Source organism: Ascaphus truei, chromosome 14 (genome assembly GCF_040206685.1).
Source record: "Ascaphus truei isolate aAscTru1 chromosome 14, aAscTru1.hap1, whole genome shotgun sequence".
Classification (NCBI taxonomy): domain Eukaryota; kingdom Metazoa; phylum Chordata; class Amphibia; order Anura; family Ascaphidae; genus Ascaphus; species Ascaphus truei.
The window spans coordinates 58,077,330-58,093,299 of record NC_134496.1 but is presented as its reverse complement, the minus strand read 5'-3'; the positions used below and the strand labels follow the sequence as shown (position 1 = coordinate 58,093,299).

At 39.3% G+C, this 15,970-nt stretch overlaps 1 protein-coding gene across 21 annotated transcripts in view; it reads right to left on the bottom strand.

Annotated features, from left to right (window-relative positions):
* Positions 1–15,970, bottom strand: part of DLG1 (discs large MAGUK scaffold protein 1) — a 257,330-nt gene that overhangs the window by 216,367 nt on the left and 24,993 nt on the right. The window contains exon 1 of one of the 21 annotated variants that reach the window (XM_075571151.1): positions 8,549–8,699. The exons of the other annotated variants lie outside the window; for them this stretch is intronic. Coding sequence (XP_075427266.1) covers positions 8,549–8,578 — 30 coding nt within the window. The 5' untranslated portion in view covers positions 8,579–8,699. Of the gene's footprint in view, positions 1–8,548; positions 8,700–15,970 lie in introns of those variants that run through there. 21 annotated transcript variants of the gene reach the window in all.

Sequence of the window (15,970 nt, the reverse complement as noted above, 5' to 3'; positions counted from 1 at the left end):
GAATGTTCTATGGTTGTGACTGGCTGTGGGATCTTGGCAAATGTGTTTGCAGAGTTTGCAGCGTTTGTTGCTGCACGGTTTTGTGCCATTATCCATGTCTTTAAAATCATTGTGAAGTTTTCTGCTGACTAATTTCTGTTTGAGGTTTGGTGGTTGCCGGAATGCAAGAATGGGAGGTTTGGGAAAGATTTATTTTAATGTCGCATCCCCTGTCAGCATGGATTGCAGATCTTTGATTATTTTTCGTATACCCTCTAGGGTAGGGTTGTATGTGGTCACTAGTGGTATGCGTGTGGTAGGTTCTTTCTCTCTGTATTGTAGCAGGTGTTCTCGTGGGGCTTTTAGTGCAGATGTAATAGTTTTGGCAATGGTCTTATTTGTATCCCTTCTGTCTGAACGATTCGGTCAGGGTTATGAAATGCCTGTTTCTGTCTTCAGTGTCAGAGCATATGCGGTGGTATCTTATAGCCTGGCTGTGTATGATACCTTGTTTGGTATGAGTGGGATGGAAACTGGAGTTGTGGAGGTAACTGCATCTGTCAGTTGGTTTCTTGTATACAGATGTGTGTAGTTTGCCATCTTTCAGTGTTACTGTAGTATCTAAAAAGTTTATTAGGTTTGCCGAATAATCCATTTTGAGTTTAATTGATGGATGGAATGAGTTCAGGGACTCGTGGAATTTTTTTAGGTTTTCTTCACCCTCTGTCCATATTATAAACAGGTCATCAATGTATCTGTAGTGTTTGTAGGATTTGTGGAGGCATGTAGTTAGGAATCTTTGTTCAAGATTTGCCATGAAAAGGTTGGCATATTGCGGTGCCATCTTGGTACCCATTAGTTGTAGGTACTTTTCCTTGTTGAAGCTGAAGTCGTTGTGTGTGAGGATGTATTCTATCAGTTTGGTAATTACATCAGCGCTGTATTTCTGATCCAGGGGACATGTTGTAAGGAAATGCAGGCATGCCTCAATACCATCCTTGTGGGGGATGTTGCTGTAAAGGGATTCTACATCCATGGTAACTAGCAACGTGTTGGATGGTAGTTGGTTGATGTTGTTAAGATTATTGAGAAAATCTGTGGTATCTTGTATGAAGCTGTTGGTGCTTCTGACTAAAGGTTTGAGGATATTCTCCACTAAGCCTGATATTTGTTCCGTGAGTGTATCCATACCTGTTATAATAGGTCTGCCTGGGTTTCCTGGTTTGTGGATTTTGGGAAGCATGTAGAAGATCCCAACTCCTGGGTTATCAGGTATTAGTTGCTTCAATTGTGGTTGCAGGTGGTTAGGGAATGTTTGAATGAGATTCATGAGTTGCTTTGTATATTCCTGGGTTGGATCATGCGTGAGTTTCTTGTAGTAGGTGTTGTCTGTGAGTTGTCTATTGCTTTCTTCTATGTATTTATTTGTGTTCATAAGCACCACTGCGCCTCCTTTATCTGCTGGTTTGATGGTGATGTTGTGGTTGTTTCGCAGTTCCTTGATTGTACAACCTATCCCCCATGGAGAGATCTGCATAGTTTTTTTTTCTGCTGTGTTGATGCTAGTAAGGAAACTTGTGATCTTAAGCTCTGTATGTAGCTGTCAAGTATGATGTTGCGTCCTGTTGGTGGTGTGAAGTACGTGTTCTTCTTGTTGTTGTACTCCATCATTATGGGGGTGCTATCTTTTTTGTGGAAGTATTCTTTCAGTCGTAGTCTCCTGAAGAATTCTTCAAGGTCTGAGAATAATTGGATTTGATCCAGTTTGGTGGTGGGACAGAATGTTAGTCCCTTGGAGAGATATATATATATATATATATCCAAGAAAGAAAAAAGAAAAGTGTCCCACTGAAAGCACTCAAGCAACAATAATAATGAAAAAATGTTTATTAATGGACATGGAAAACACTAAACAGATATAGATATAAAAAAATCCCCAAAGGATCACAACTGTGGAAATATATAAGTATCAGGGTAATCCTAAGATCCTAGGTAAATGTAGAAAAAAACAGGATCTTACTACTCAGGTGAAAAAAGGGAAATAACCTCCTGAGATATAAAGACCGGCCGGTCAAAATATTACTACAACAGCTGTGTGCTGTGAACTATTAACTGCTAAAATAATAATTGCCAAAAACAGTATCACCCAGGTCACCAAACAAACAAGTAAATAACATAAGATCACCACCAATGAAATAGGAAGTCATTATATATACTTGCAGATAATCATGAGTGTAATGTCCTTGTTAGGAGTCCTAGGGTTGTAGGAGGCAAAAAATATTGTATAATGGTTGCAGAAAGAGTTCACAGCCGATGAAAGGGATCCAAGGGGAGTACAAACAAAGACAAGCCCAAATAGATATATGGTAGGCTACCATCTGCGGTCCTGTCACTTCCGCCTCCTTCCTTCCCCTATGCTTGGAACCAGGGACAACTTGTTTGTGTTCCCCGGGGGAAGAATTTGAGAAACCACTGGTTGAGAGTTCCTGCTGGACGTAGACTCACAAGGACAACACTGGTCTGCGGAGCAGCTGAGCAGAGGAGAAGCTTCTTGCTGACAAATCGGAGCATGAGTATTGATCTCATACATGCTTTTTTTATCTTCAATGTTTGTGAGTTTAACCATTGAGTTTTTTGGAACATTAAATCCATTTTTTATACAGTAATGCACTAGGATCGATATCACACACACACACACACACACACACACACACACACACACACACACACACAAATAATTGGACACTGACAATTTTCATAATTTTGTCTCTGTACGCCACCACAATGGATTTGAAATGAAACGACATAGATGCAAAAGAAGTGCAGACTATCAGCTTTAATTCAAGGGGTTGAACAAAAATATCGTATGAAACGTTTAGGAATTGCAACCATTTTCATACACAGTCCCCTTGTTTCAGGGGCTCAAATGTAATTGGACAAATTAACACAATCCATAAATAAAATGTTCATTTTTAATACTTTGTCGAGAATCCTTTGCAGGCAATGACTGCTTGAAGTCTGGAACTCATGGACATCACCAAATGCTGGGTTTCCTCCTTTGTGATGCTTTGCCAGGCCTTTACTGCAGCGGTCTTCAGTTGTTGTTTGTTCGTGGGTCTTTCTGCCTTAAGTTTTGTCTTCAGCAAGTGAAATACATGCTCGATCGGGTTGAGATCAGGTAATCGACTGCCATTGCAGAATATTCCAATTCTTTGCCTTAAAAAACTCCTGGGTTGCTTTCGCAGTATGTTTTGGGTCATTGTCCATCTGTAAAGTGAAGTGCCGTCCAGATCAACTTCGCTGAATTTGGCTGAATCTGAGCAGACAATATATCCCTATACACTTCAGAATTCATCCGGCTGCTTCTGTCTTCTGTCACATCATCAATAAACACTAGTGACCCTGTGCCATTGTAAGCCATGCCATGACACTGCCTCCACCGTGTTTTACAGATGTGGTATGCTTCGGCTCGTGAGCCGTTTCAAGCCTTCTCCATATTTTTTCTTCCCATCATTCTGGTACAGATTGATCTTGGTTTAATCTGTCCAAAGAATGCTGTTTCTGAACTGGGCTGGCTTTTTTAAATATTGTTTGGCAAAGTCTAATCTGGCCTTTCTATTTTTGAGGCTTATGAATGGTTTGCACCTTGTGGTGAACCCCCTGTATTTGCTCTTGTGAAGTCTTCTCTTTATGGTAGACTTGGATAATGATATGCCTACCTCCCGGAGAGTGTTCTTCACTTGGCTGGATGTTGTGAAGGGGTTTTTCTTTACCATGGAAAGGATCCTACGATCATCCACCACTATTGTCTTCCATGGACATCCAGGCCTTTTTGTGTTGCAGAGCTCACCAGTGCGTTCTTTTTTCTCAGAATGTACCAAACTGTTGATTTGGCCACTCCTAATATTCCTGCTATCTCTCTGATGGATTTTCTTTTTTTTCAGCCTAAGGATGCCCTGTTTCACTTGCATTGAGAGCTTATTTGACTGCATGTTGTGGGTTCACAGCAACCGCTTCCAAATGCGAATGCCACACCTGGAATCAACTCCAGACCTTTTACCTGCTTAATTGATGATGAAATAAAGGAACAGACCACACCTGTCCATGAAACAGCTTTTGAGTCAATTGTCCAATTGCTTTTGGTCCCTTGAAAAAGAGGGGGCTACATATTAAAGAGATTTAATTCCTAAACCCTTCCTCCAATTTGGATGTGAGTACCCTCAAATTAAAGCTGATAGACTGCACTTTAAGCCCATATTCATTATTTAACTGTAACGTGAATTTATTTTGGTACGCAGCCAAAATAACAAAACTTATATCAGTGTCCAATTATTTTCGGACCCTATAGCCAGAGAATCCCTACAAATTAAAGCCAGGACTGGCGGTGCTAGAGGGCAGAATTATTATCAAAAACTGCAAGAACAAAGAAGCCCACAAAAAACACTCAGATATATCTCATACATAATGCAAAAAATATATAATTAAAGTAATAAACAAATAACTTTAATCAAACAAAACTAAAATAACACAAAAAACCTCTGAAAAAAATGCAAAAAAAAGAAATATAATAATAAAAACTACATACAGAAAAAAGAAGATTGCAGGGGGAAATGGGGCCAAAATAGATGACACTGGGGACTATGTCTGTCTGTCTGTATGTATATAGCGCCATTAATGTACATAGCGCTGCACAGTAGTAATACACTTGACAATCATAAATAACAAATACAAATAACAGATGGGAATAAGTGCATCAGACATAAAAGTAACATTGTGGAAGAGGAGTCCCTGCTCCAAAGAGCTTACAACCTAATGTACCCAGAGTAATCACGACCGGCCAGTCATCGGCCGGCCAGTACCATATCCATGAACCTCAGAAACAAAAATGATGCTGTCGACAATTAACCTAATCTCACATGAATGAGAACCCCTCAAATAGAACAAATTACAATGTAAAGTACAAGTGCAAATGTTTGCATGGTGGATACAAAAAACTAAAAGATCCTTGATAAAGCACCTTGTTGTGTAAAACGCATTGGGTCATTACCTCCTTGTTTGTTATGTCTGATTGACAAATATTGTTTTTCATTTTTGATACACCTGTGTCCCTGGGCAGTGCGCTGCTTTGTGCATTTTTTTGCACTTTTCTTGGATCGTTTGGAATTGAATCAGCGGATGGACACGCCCCCAGGAATCCACTGGGCTCTAGGAGTGGGTAAGATCTTCAAAGATTTATTCTATTACAATGGATCATCAGTACTACTATCTGGGGTTAGTTCTGGACTTTATTATACACCTATTTCCAATGAGGTACAGCGAAGTGTGTTCTACATCATTTCTTCTGTTGCCTTCAGGAGATTTATGCTTTCAGTGGTTCAATTCACTCACCCAGTAGTTTACCCACTCCACAATTGAGTCTGTACTGTTTTCACACTATTGAAGAACATATACAATATTCCAGGACTGTTGGGGCACCCATTACCTTCCTATACTAAACTAAGTATTCCCTAAAGATCTATAGGTTGCAAACATACCCAATGCAGATAGTACAAAAATGGCTATAGAGTACCTAAATGCTCTAGTCCCGAAATGCTAAATTCCTGTATGGGGAAGAGCAGGATGTAAGCTCCAGTAACTAGCATCACAATGAAGGCTACGTGGCCATGTGGCTCTGAAAGACCAAAGATATTCAGCCAGATGATGCACAGAATGTCCCTGGTGGATAGAGTTTCTTCCAGGAGAGGTAACACCGATTACGTGTGGCATATGAAGTAGTTCTTTTAAGATAAAAGTGTCCATACAGGGGTTTAGCATTTCGGGACGAGAGCATTTAGCTACTCTGTAGCCATTTTTTAATCACGACCGGCCAGTCATCGACATGAATGTTACCATATATCCATGAACCTCAGAAACAAAAATTATGCTGCTGACAATGAACCTAATCTCACGTGAACGAGAACCCCTCAACACACTCTTACATCACTAACATTCAGGGACCATTTAACACCTTAAGTCATAAAATCGCATACAACACAGTGGGGAGGGATAGGTTTCAGTCAAAGATAACATTCCAAGACGCAATGTTTAAGTTAAACCTTTCTTGCTTTATCCATTGTGACACCGCCGGAAGAGGAGATCAGTATCTCGAAAGCTCACACAAATTAAAGCATTTAGTTAGCCAGAGAACGGTAACGTCTATTCGTTTTTGATTATTAAGCTCGGCTAACACGGTACAAATACCTATACATACATATTTGTATTGTATGGTATATTGTTCATACTCATACATGTACAGTACAGTTTTATTATACAGTTCTGGATTCAATAAATAGAATCTTTACATCATAATGTATGTGTGTGTTGCATATCTTATTGCCTGCGTAAAATAGTTGGTGTATTTTAGTGTTAAAAATGCTTTCAGGAACGGAACCTTCCATTTAAAACAGTGTTCCTATGGGAAAATGTGATTCGCTTTCCAACGACATTTTGAGTAATGCATTGTGTCGGATAACCGAGAACCGCCTTTAGAGCATAAAACCAAAATAATAATAAATATAAAATGTAGAGATGGAACAAAATGACAAACAGAAATGGAACAAAAATACAGATGTAGACTCAGGGGTAATATGTACAAATACATTTAGAAATTAATTCATAAACTCCCAATTATAATATTAGGATATCATTAACACTACCACTAAATGTCATATTAACCCATGTCCACAATCTATTTTAATGAAAGGACAAAATTCATTGACAGTGTGGATATTCATTATAATAAATCATAATCCTTTAGATACATCTGTATTGAGGCTCTCAAAGCTCGTATTCCAAACCAAGAATAATTTTCTTCAAAGTAATCTCCAGAACAAAATATGCATTTATCATTGATATGGAATGTTCTTTATGTATAGTATCTTTGACACATTAATAAAAGTGTAAATCCACAAATGCATATTAATTTTTTACTTTAAATTATGTCAACCTACATATAGGCAATATAGACAATCCTCAGTGATATCCAGTATTATAGATCAAATTAATAAAAATCGACTATCAACTAACCTTTCGTATAGGCAAAAGGGTCCAGATCACTGTCTTGCATGAATTAGATATAGTTTCTTCCTTGAGAATAATATTTCACTACATACAGAGATTTGTGCCTTAAGGTTGGATAAAAGGAGATTTCACCAGCAGCAAAGAGTACTTTACAATAAGGGCAGTTACAATGTGGAATTCATTACCCATGGAGACTGTGATGGCAGATACAAGAGATATCTTTAAAATAAGTAAACATGGGAAGGATGTTATCCAGGGAGTAATCTGATTGCCAATATTTGAAGTCAGGAAGGATATTATTTTTCCCCTTATGAGATAATTGGATAATATTTCACTGGGGTTTTTTGTTGCCGTCCCCTGGATCAATATACTGCAAGTACAAATATTTTATCCTATATCTGTCGTCTAAATTTAGAATAGGTTGAACTTGGACGCATGTCTTTTTTAAATCTCATGTACTATGTAACAGTAGTAATTGCCTTACAAAAGGCAGGAGGGCATAGCTATCCATTCAACAAAAAGTTTTTTGTTTTTTATCGTTCAAAATTTTTATTGCGTTTTCCATAACAAAAGATTTTACATTTCAACAAGACCAAAAAATACCAGTTTACAGTGATTACAATATCTCTTTACATTTAACAGTGCACTAAGCCAGTAAATAATATATTAAAATGACATACCTTTGTCATTGTTTAAACAAAAAAATTAAATTTTTAAAATCTGAGTCAGTTCTATCTGCATTGCATTATTTCCCTCTGAACCCAAAGAGTTTTAATTGCAATTTGTATTAATTTGAAACCAAGCAACGTCATCTTTTTTTTAGTATAGTCTGCACGACACAGTCATGCATTTAAAAGCCAAGATTTTGCTACAGAAAACTCTACAATAAACTACATAAAATAAATAGATACTGCAGAAGTCAATGCCTGCATTTATGAAACTAATGTAATGTAACATTTCCTATACTATGTTGGACCATTATGTACATGAAGTGCACAAATACAACTGTTAGTCAATTAAAGCACTTTTTATTTGATGGCAACAGTGGCTATCTGTATAGTATATAAAAGTTAAAAATCAGTTTAATATCCAACTTGTGAAGTCTTAAATGTCCTTAAGAATGAAATATTATGGCATATAAATTAAACTGTTTACAATGCAGTATATTGCAGATTCTTTAGCTGGACAATGTTCTATCCGGAAAAAAAAAAAAAAACTGTACAAAAAATAGAGAAAATTCATTCAAAATACAAAGCCTCTCAAAAAACAATAACCCTATAATTGTAATCACATTAGTGGGTCTATGGAAATGTAAAATTTTAAAACAAACCTTAGCAAGACAAACGAGAAAAATACAAACAACCAAGGAAGATTTGTCAATGTTTACATTTAACTTAGGCACTAGTCAGGTCATATCAATGTTAAAAAAGAAAAACATATTGGAACAATTCATCACAAAAAAGTGTTGTGTCACAGAATGGGGGGGAAAAAAAACAATTTTCCATCTTACCTTTGTAGTCACAATGCACAAGCAGTCCATGGCTTAAACATGTCAGGATTTATCATTAAAGTATTATGTTGGTAAAAAAAAGTAAAGGTGACAAAATCTGAAGATAGCATGGCCATGAAAAGTCACAGATGCAGAGTTTGTGGCAGGTTTCCACTGGATGAAATCAAAAAGGTAGCCAAATAATGTATACAAGCTCCTGCAATAGTGTAGTAAGCAGCTGACGGCTGGTTCTTAAGCTCATCTATTTTCCAATTATGTATGTTTACAGAGCTTGAAAATCTCCCACAAAAATAACTAAATAAACAGATTTCAGGGTTTATTCCATGTAGTTAAACTGCTCCTTCATTAATTCCTCCACACAGAATTTAAGACATGATGCTTACAGTGAGTCATTTGTTGAAGCAGTGCATAAAATAAGCACGGACATAGCACTTCCTGATATGTGAATATGATTCATCTTCTCTAATCAGATGAACATTGTCTTCATGTAATTATTATTATTTTATTTTTTTAATGGAAAAACAAAATAAATAAAACTACAACTTCACACAAAAGATCTGCATCATCTGCAGCCTGGAAGATAAATTACTTTCTTGGCCAGAATGAATGGAATTGTCCATGCAGAAGTAAGGAGGGGAGGAAATGAGGCTGGAATATTTAAAATCAAACCTTTCAGTATAAGGACAAAAAGATGCCACACCCACCCCACCTCCCCCATTAAAAAACGTGCAATATAAAGTTCATTGAAGGTATCTGCCACAAGACCCCCCACCCCCCACCCCTGCCCCCAAAGTCATATACAATAAGTGGTCAGGGAAACGTGAGTCTTAAATTAAAACAGAATAACTGCCATTTACAAGTCATCAAGAGTTTAAAGGTAAAATGTGTGCATGTGAATGAGGATAGATAGATAGAATAGATAGATAGAATAGATAACCAAAGAAAAGAAGTACAGTAATCATTGAAACTAGCCGGTTGTGATGTTGGGCACAATCCTGATGTACATCAAAATTATTTTGAAAGCTATTAATTGCACTTGCAGTGCCTGTAAAATCAGATGTCAAACTGTGTTTATTTATTTTTTAACATACACCATAACATTGCATTAATATTTGCAGGCACACAAACAATATTTACGAATGAATTGAATACCACAGACACTTATCTGAAGCACATTCTCTTTATCCCAAATACAGTGGCAGAAAAACTGCAGAGTGGAAATGTTTGTATAGTATCTGATCTGGTAATGTGTGTTACATACAGATAAATACAATATCTTCATTTTAATATAGATATGTCAGACTGAATTCTGGGAATTAAACATAGTATTTCATCATGAGGATAGACAATAATTAGAATAATCTGAACAGGGTTATACTGAAAAAAATGGATAAGCGCAGCTGTAGTTGGTATTTGCAGTAAATATGTACTATATGGTTTTCGGTTAGTGGGTTACAGTGCTGTATTTTGTAAAACAGAGGACCCACAAAAAGACATGGCAATGAGGAAAAATTAGGAAAACAAGCAAACAGAAACAGTTCCACATTCTTTAACAGTAAAAGGTTTAAAGCTTTATGTAAGAACTGATATAATCATGTTACCACTTGAGTCTTAGAACCACCACACATGATGCTAATGACAGTTTATTCACGAGTCGGAATCAGGACTTGACAGAGCTTGGACCAGGAGGAATGGGCTCTCGAGGATGTTCCCCCTGGGACCTCTACCACCTGCCCTAGAGGATGTGGGCAGTTGGCTCACTACATAAACATTTGGTGGTCTTGCCCTAAAGTAGCCCTACTCTTGGCCATGGTACACATTACCTCACAGAAACTAGACCCTTTGCTGTGCTTATTAAATATGACCTCCCAAAATCTTTAGAAATACTTGAATAAATTAAGCTCAAATACTGACGGCGGTCAGATGCGCTATAGACCCACACTGAAAGAACGAACACAACAAAATGGTTACAAATCGGTGCTCCTCTTGTAAAAGTAAAAATACTTTTGTGTAATTGTGAAATCAAGTAGACAAATTACATAAAATTGTGTATAACTACAGATAAGTGTGTAGGAACCTGTTCCCACTTCAATGGTGTGCAGTGAATGACAATCAAGCTATTGTGAATTAATATGAAGATCTATAATATAATGATAGTTTTAATACAGCGGGACTTCCAATAAGTCTCTACAAATCGTGATTTATTTATTTTATGCAAGGGTGAACAGAGTTTGCCGCTCAAACCCTTTAGGACGTTTCTCAAGTTCTTTCAATAGTCAATTTTCTCCAAGATAGGGGAGCATGAGTAAGCACTGGAAAGCTAAAACACATACAGAAAAATAGTGTGATACGTTCATGTCAAAAGTAAGATTGTCTAGTGGCTAGTAGAGAATACTACTCACATATTCCCCATTTCAAAATAGAATTTCCAAATCTGTGGCATCCTCTGTATGATCAGCAAAAAGCTCTCAGGCAAAAATGAAAATGGGACACAATAGTGCAGACTGTATGAAATCTTCTATATTGATAAATAAAACCCATAACAATGCTCCCTTACACAGGGAACATTCTTTAAAACATAGGTATTATAATCAGGAATTCGAGATTTCAAACAGCCACGGTCTCACCGCCTCTGCGATTATTGGCGTCCCACGCGACTCGTTGGAACTTCCAGTCAATTATCCCGGATGTCAGGAGGTAGGACGCGTCACGCTCTGTTCGCCAACTCTGGGGACTATCAAGTTCAGCCACTATACTTTTGAGAACACTATACTTTTGTGTTCTCTCTTTCCGGTGCAAACTCACGCTCCCCTATCTTGGAGAAAATGTACTATACTGAAAGAAACTAGACCTCCCCACCATGAGGTATATTAAAAACACAATTTGGTCCATTCTCCAAATGGAGAGAATGACGAGCTTCCTGAGAGACTCCTGCTCAAAGTTCCAGAGGGTGTGGCAGCCTTGGCTAATATATCATAGCATCCGAGATTCAACTGTCCAAACATTGGACGGCTCCTCAGTTCTACTCTAACCCCCTATAAAGCTACAGCGGCCGACCACACCACTTCTTCCCCACAGGCCCCCATGATCAGGGCTTGCTAGTAGTTTTAGGGCTCTCACCTCTCTGGAGCAAAGTGTACCAGACTCCAACCCACCAGTATTTACCTGAACTGATAGAATAGTAATTTCAAATCAATGTACCAATGTACCAATATGCAACTGAACCACTGATCTGAGCCAAGAACCCTTAGAGCGCCCCGTCAGCTTTGGTCCCTGTCTCTCCCCCCCCCCCCCCGTCCTATATTCTCATTGTGTTATGACCACTAAATCTGTTGTAAAACCAACAAAATGCAATTAAAAAAAATAAAAAACATTATTGAAAAGCCAGGAAAATAAAGCAAACGCTAATATCTAATACTACACAGCCGATTACATTTAGTTATTTTTAATGCACAATATTTTGAATGAAATTAACCAAGTCCATGAAAGTGGGACATTAAAAATATCTGAATTTTAGCTCCCCATTTCCCACAAGCTTTTCCTCACAGTGACGTATGTATGTATATAGCCACACAAAAGACGGACAGAATCCCCCTAATGGCACTCTAAAGTAGCCGAAATAACAAATGTGTGTGTGTATGTGTATATATGAACAAAAAACAAACAAAAGCGCAAGCTCCATAGCACGTAACTGAGTAAAAAATAAGGTACATTTATTTAAAAAATCAGCAACCCATAAGAATGTGCACTTACAGGATTTCAAACAGAACCATTCGTGGGAGAGAAATCTCTATTGTGGTCATCTGCGGTGGTAGGGTGAGTCCCAGGTTTGCAGAGTGGATGTAAACAGCCCAGGTTCACCATGAATTGGCAGCAAGATATAAAGGCATCAAATGCCTGCACGTCCTTTGCTCCCTCATACAATGATTGCTAACACTTGAAATTACCGCCAGCCGGAGCGCAGGGAAGCCAGGGACTCCAAATACACCAACACAAACGCGATGACGTCACAGCTCTACGCGTTTCGTCACACTGCGGCGACTTCGTCACGATATATGTGATTGTCTGGGACAGCCAGTTAAATAGGCTGGATCAAGTAAACCTATTTTCACATTGGTACTAAGTTTCACCACAAATCGTATAACTCTAAAATTACTATAAATATCAACATTACAATGAATAACAAAAAAAAAAACATCAATAATTATGTTGTTCACATCATACAATGAAAATAGCTAAAACTAAACAATTTAATTATGTATAAACTCAACTAACACAATGACATGTTAGAAAAAGCTGTCCCACTATTACCAATCTAAGTTTCATCAAATATGGAAAAAAATATATATATATACCAAATTGAAATTAAAACCTAAACCTATAATTTTAATTTCAAAAGATATTAATAAATCAATATATTAATTAGAATATAATAATATGAATATATAAACAACCAAATACCACTACACCATATAAAAATGAATAGAAAAATCTAAATAAAATTAAAAAAATATTAAAATCAACCTATTTAATTCCTTGTGTGATGAGAACAACATTCACAAAACAATCTTTACATTATATGTACTAACAAAAATTATTAGATTAATAATTCACATAGTGCATTAACATTTTATCTAATTAAATATAATAATAACAATTGTTACATTAAAAAATAACTAAAATTATAAAAAGATAAAGGAAAAAACTGGATTAACTATTAAATAACACCTACTTTAAGGAAATATCATATAATATAGAGGAATCCCCTCCAAAAACACAGAACCCCATCCTAGGATAGGGGGAGAGGAACCGAACTAGCAACCAGAGCAGAAAGGCAGAGAACAGCAAGGTAGGAAACTAAACCAGTGTGCTAGTACTCCAAGCACTCATTAAGACCCCTGGGAGAAAGTGTACCAAGTGAGTATATCCAAAAAGAGTCTCTCATACATAGTGTCTTAAATCTATCTCCCCCTAATAGGGTACTCGGAATACTCTCAATACCCATAATAACAAGTCCCTTGGGATCCTTTTGGTGTACTTGGGAAAAATGTCGAGGAACACTGTGTGCCGGCACTCCCTTAATGATGGAACGTCTGTGTTCCAGGAATCTGACACACAGAGCTCTTTTAGTGCGACCCACATATTGCAATTGATATGGACAAGATAAAACATACACTATATATGTGGAGAGACCGTTGATTGAACTTTTTAATGTATATTCAGACTTGTTGCTAAATGAAGAGAAAGTAGCCGACCGATGCAGATGTCTACACATTAGACATCTAGATCTGCCACACCTAATGTTTCCAGACACTAACTGTGAACCACTATTCTCAACTGAAGTATCACTAAGTCTACTTGGGGCCAAGATGTTCTGCTCTCAGATCCGCACCTCAGCAGTCAGTTGTCCACTGTGGCACCACTGGTCTTCCGCAAGGGTCTAAATATCAAGAACATCTTGGCCCCAAGGGGGGGTGGGGGGTGGTGAAGGTGGTGAGGAGGTGACAATGTATCCGGCGGCCACTTGCTCCCCCATCTGCCCGTCCGTTCCCCCGCTGTTTCGGCTGTTCGTTCGTCCGCTTCCCCCCCTCCCCCTCGTCCGCGGAACATTCCCCCCGCTGATGATGTTCAGCAGACGGAGGCGCGTGCAAGCGGTGGCAGGAAGCGCCATGTGTGCTTCTGGCGTAGGCGAGAGGTGAGTCGGGAGGGGTGAAATTGGCGGTGTACGGCCGCTCCCCCGTTTGGTCCCGGCCGTCCGCTTCCCCGCTTGGTCCCGGCCGGCCGCTTCCCTGCTTGGTCCCCCATCCGTACTGCTACCCCGCTTACTCTACCGGGCGGCCGCTTCCCAGCTTACTCTACCAGCCGGCCTCTCCGCCGCTTGCTCCGGGCCGGTTGAGGCGAGAGGCGCCAGGGTGAGAGGCGGCGGGAGGCACAGGGGTGTGAGGCAGCGGGCCGGATTGAGGCAGCAGGGGTGTGAGCTGGTAGGCGAGGCGGTAAGGGAGGCAAGGCCGGAGGCGCAGGGGTTTGAGGTGCAGGCCGGCGGCAGGGGTGTGAGCTGGGAGGGGAGGTCGAAGGCGCAGGGGTGTGCCGCTTACTCTACTGGGCGGCCGCTTCCCCGCTTACTCTACCGGCCGGCCTCTCCCCCGCTTGCTCCCGGCCGGTTGAGGCGGGAGGCACAGGGGTGTGAGGCGCGCGGGCGGCACAGGGGTGTGAGGTGGCGGGCCGGAATTGAGGCAGCAGGGGTGTGAGCTGGGAAGGGAGACGAGGCCGGATGCGCAGGGGTTTGAGGCGCGGGCCGGCGGCAGAGGTGCGAGCTGAGAGGGGAGGCGCAGGGGTGTGAGGCGGCGGTTTAGTAACTTACCTGGGCGGGAGGCAGCGGCAGTCTTGGAGAGGCGCACGTGGTGAGAGGGTGGTGTGTGTGTGTGTAAGAATGGGTTAGACTGTTAGAGCACACCGGCCAATGAGAGCCGGGGGGCCTGACGGACCAATCTGATTGGCCTGAGGCTGACCGACAGACCAACGAACCAATCAGATTGCCCATAAGCACAGCAAACATACGGTTAAAAAAAAAGAAAAAAAACACGTCAGAATTAGGAAATAAAATGAATTTTAATAAGACACCATAATAAGTAACACTAACAATTTAAGAGACATATAAAGAAACGAACCATACTAAGAAGCTCCAAGCAAACATATATAATAAAAGGGGGGAAAAGTGCCGGTATCAACAAATAAAACCCCGACCAAAAAGTTCCCAAAGGGAGTAGGAAAAAAAAAAAAATCTCCTCTCCCTTACTGAATACACATTAATGGTCTCAACCTCAGCCATAAAGAATGGAACAATAAGGGTGGAAGGAAGGTAAAAACCCTTGACACTGCAAAAGGATGCGGCTAAACGATCTATAACATATACAATAATGAACAGAAAAATAGTATAATATCAATTCTGACTGAACAATATAGATATGGCTAAATAAGCTTATAAATATATGCAAGAAAAAAGTGCCACCGTGCATATACCAAGGGGTAAGAGGGTAAACAGATGATAAAACAGCTATCAATTCACCCAAAAAAAAGGAAACCAATACACCCTCAGCAACCTTAGGGGGAATATGAATATATAAATATAGATATATAGATATATGCTCATTTCCCAGAATCCCTTGCTGCAGTGGAAGTGCTGTGTGCTGGGTGACAATGGTGAAAGACAGGGTTGCAGACCTGTCTAAGACAAATGAATATACAGTAATATTTACAGTTGTTTTATGCTTCACTGTGGAGGGTTTTTGTCACTTTTTTTACCCACCATAACATACATACATACATACATACATATACATACTAGATCAAGGAGATGTGCCAGTAAAATGCACATATTGCCCTATAAGCGCTATCATATTAAGCCAGGAATATAGGTGCATA